Source organism: Ctenocephalides felis, unplaced genomic scaffold (genome assembly GCF_003426905.1).
Source record: "Ctenocephalides felis isolate EL2017-DRISC unplaced genomic scaffold, ASM342690v1 CF-g0.4_SCAFFOLD_00708, whole genome shotgun sequence".
Lineage (NCBI taxonomy): Eukaryota > Metazoa > Arthropoda > Insecta > Siphonaptera > Pulicidae > Ctenocephalides > Ctenocephalides felis.
In genome coordinates this window covers 12,559-15,608 of record NW_020536862.1, presented here as the reverse complement: position 1 = coordinate 15,608, position 3,050 = coordinate 12,559, and the positions used below count along the sequence as shown (strand labels likewise).

The 3,050-nt window shown below is 28.8% G+C and overlaps 1 protein-coding gene across 1 annotated transcript; it reads right to left on the bottom strand.

The window, feature by feature from the left end:
• Positions 1–683: 683 nt before the first annotated feature.
• Positions 684–2,728, bottom strand: LOC113367498 (zinc finger HIT domain-containing protein 2-like). Its single transcript, XM_026609104.1, has 3 exons — positions 2,552–2,728; positions 754–1,468; positions 684–692 (listed from the first exon to the last, which is right to left on the bottom strand). Exons 1-3 carry the CDS (start codon positions 2,578–2,580, stop codon positions 684–686), a joined length of 753 nt encoding a protein of 250 aa, XP_026464889.1. The 5' UTR covers positions 2,581–2,728.
• Between the last annotated feature and the right edge of the window lie 322 nt (positions 2,729–3,050).

Below are 3,050 nucleotides of genomic sequence, written 5' to 3'. Positions count from 1 at the left end.
GAGAAGAGTGAGCGAAGAACGATTGTTGTTTTTTATCAACATTAACATTAACAAGACATAATTAAATTGTTATTCAAATTTTAGGTAGCATAGATAAACAAGTCATGCATAAAAACTGAGTAGTAACTATCTTATAATAAAATAACAAATTGCTTTCAGGAGACATTTATTGATATACTATTACTACTGTTTTTTTGCCTTGGCAATAACAAGTATAAAAATCATCGATGCAGTAATAAATTCACATTCAATCAGAATCACACAAACAAACATATTTGTAAAATCATAACTATATCATAATTACAAATTAATAGAATTAACAATAAAAAAGAATTATAAAAAGTGTGAATTTTTGTGAAACAAAGTATATTACTTACCTTATATTTCTGATTATGAAACAAAGTTCAATTCTGAGGCAAAATTATCATTCTTGAAAACATACCATAAATAAAAATCAATCTTTTTTAAAACTAGTTTGAAAGTATTTTTCAATTTTCTGTCATTTTTGTGACTTACAATTCGATTTTTGAGTTCTGGTTCATTTTGTTTGTGTGGTCTAATAATTTGCACACTACTCTCAAAGAGTTTATAAGCATCGGATAAAGCACATAAAATATAGCAATTATTTTGTTTGACCTTTGGGAATAAGATACTTTTCAAATCTAATTGCAGAATATCATATCCTAAATTTCCTGCAAAATAACAATAGAAATTTTTAACAGTCGAAGGATTAAATGTTTTGCAAATACTTACATCATTATGTGCTGAATGAACAGAAGCAATTGCATCTTGAATATTGTTAAAATTTTCGTTGTTAGATAAATTGTTTGATAAGTTTAATAAATAAATACTCGATTCCAAGCAATTTTCATGATGCTCTCCATTAAAATACCTAGCAGTTAATGTGTACGCTGATAATACATTTATAATATTATATTTCACTACAGCAGCTGGTCGATGTGATGTTGAAATTTTGATGTCTATAATATTTTTAATAGGTGGATGTTCCAAATTTGTTGCAGCATCTTCCGAAATTTCTTCTATAAGTCGTATCTCCTGATCACATTCCCACCAAGCATTCCATTTTGGAACCAAATTATAAATTTCTTTGGAATTAAGTAAACTTTGAAATTCTTGATGTTCATCATTGTTCAAAGCATTCCAAACCAATTGTGCATCATTTAAATCACAATTGGACAATCTCTCGGCTAAATTTGCACATACTTCCTCATCAGAATCAAGCAATTCCTGATCCTCATCAGTTTCTTCATAATCACGATTCATGCAATATAGCATCTGCTTTATGTTTTTTTGTGGGCATTTATTCACAGTACTTAATTCTTTGATAACACATTCTTGATAAAATGTCTCAGAGCATTGTAGATGCTTTTCTGATCTGTAGCAAGTCAATGAGCAGTATAATTTGTTACATCGCGGGCAACAATATTTACTAGAAGATTTATTGCATCTGTTTTGAAACAAATATTTAGTTTAAAATTTCAAAGCTTATATATATATATATATATATATATATATATATATATATATATATATATATATATATATATATATACAATCATTTGTTGTTCATTGAGCTGATGTTCAATTGAACAACTACACTTTTAAAATTTGTTCTTATTACAAACTCTGATGTAATCTGTAATTAGTTTTAATGATGATGCCTCTTGACTACATTTTATGTAGTTATTAAAAGATTAATATTATCAAAACCCACACAAGAGATTATCAGAACAAATCATTGCACTATCTAAATCAACAAATAAGGGATCGTTCAAGTATTACGTGAGCAGATTTATTACAATTATTTACCCCCCCCCATCCCCCTTGTCAGCAAAAGGAATCAAACCTCTTACCCAAAATAAGCAAATCAATAACCCCCCGCCCCCCTATAGTGCTTACGTAATACTTGAACGGCCCCTAATGTAGAATTGAAATAAAATAAATATTTGGAGATTAAGCCAAAGTTAGAAATTTCTTTACTTGCTTACACTAGAGTTTGATTTGTAAGTTAATTCCATGAAATCATTAATGCATTGTCTCAATTCAATAACAAGCCAGCTAAAAAAAATGTTCATTGCGAGAAAGATACAGTTGAGGTACTGTTACAAGGATTATTTTATCTGCTGTGGTTGCAGGAACATAGATATAGAAAATTGAGCTCATAAAATTTATAGTATGTTCGTTTTTAATTTTTGCAAGCAAATCGGTACAGATATTTTATAAGACATCACATGTGATACACAAGTAATTCTTATGATACATTAATAATTATTGCAATCATAATCAATAACCAAATCATCATTACAATGCTTTCAGCTCGTATTTGTCTATGTATATTTAATTGCAATGTTTTATAAAGTATATTATTTATAACTATTTAATTATAGATTAATTATATATATATATATATATATATATATATATATATATTAATGTGTATATGTATATATACGTATATTTGGCCGTATGTATATATGAATCAAATGTACTTTATAAAAGATTTCAATAAGACAATATCTATATAACTTACAGTTCACATAACGATATCGATGTCATCATTAGTCCGCTTGCACATAAATGTTCATGGAAATACCTTACAGCAAAAGCATATTAGTTTTAATGTTTTAATTTTATATCCATATAGCGAAATTAGTAATTTTATTTTTGGTAAAGTTGTTGTTTTTTGTTGTTAACCTAAATGTGAGTGGTTTATTGACAAACTTTGACAAGAGGGTATCATGCGTACATAGAGAAAAGAAGAGTATGCTTAGAGTAGAAAACATGAAAAAATCCGAAGAGCAAAAACTGCAAAAACACCTGGCGTTGACAACATTAAGGGTGCGTTCGACTTGGACGCTTACGCGCTGTGAGCGCTCACGCTTATAAGCACGAATTTTTAGCGTTCGACTTGGCCGATAAGCGCTCAGAATCGATAACTAAATTCCGTTCGTTTTGGATACTGTGAGCGTCAATAAGCATCAAAATGGCGGCAACTGGCGGTAACGGTAATTGTGTAAATTTTATTACTT

Excerpts from the sequence above, each read along its gene's own strand:
- LOC113367498 (XM_026609104.1), bottom strand. The coding sequence starts at position 2,580 with ATGATGACATCGATATCGTTATGTGAACT. Across the intron at positions 1,469-2,551 it reads TCGATATCGTTATGTGAACT|ATGCAATAAATCTTCTAGTA; the intron begins GTAAGTTATATA and ends GTTTCAAAACAG.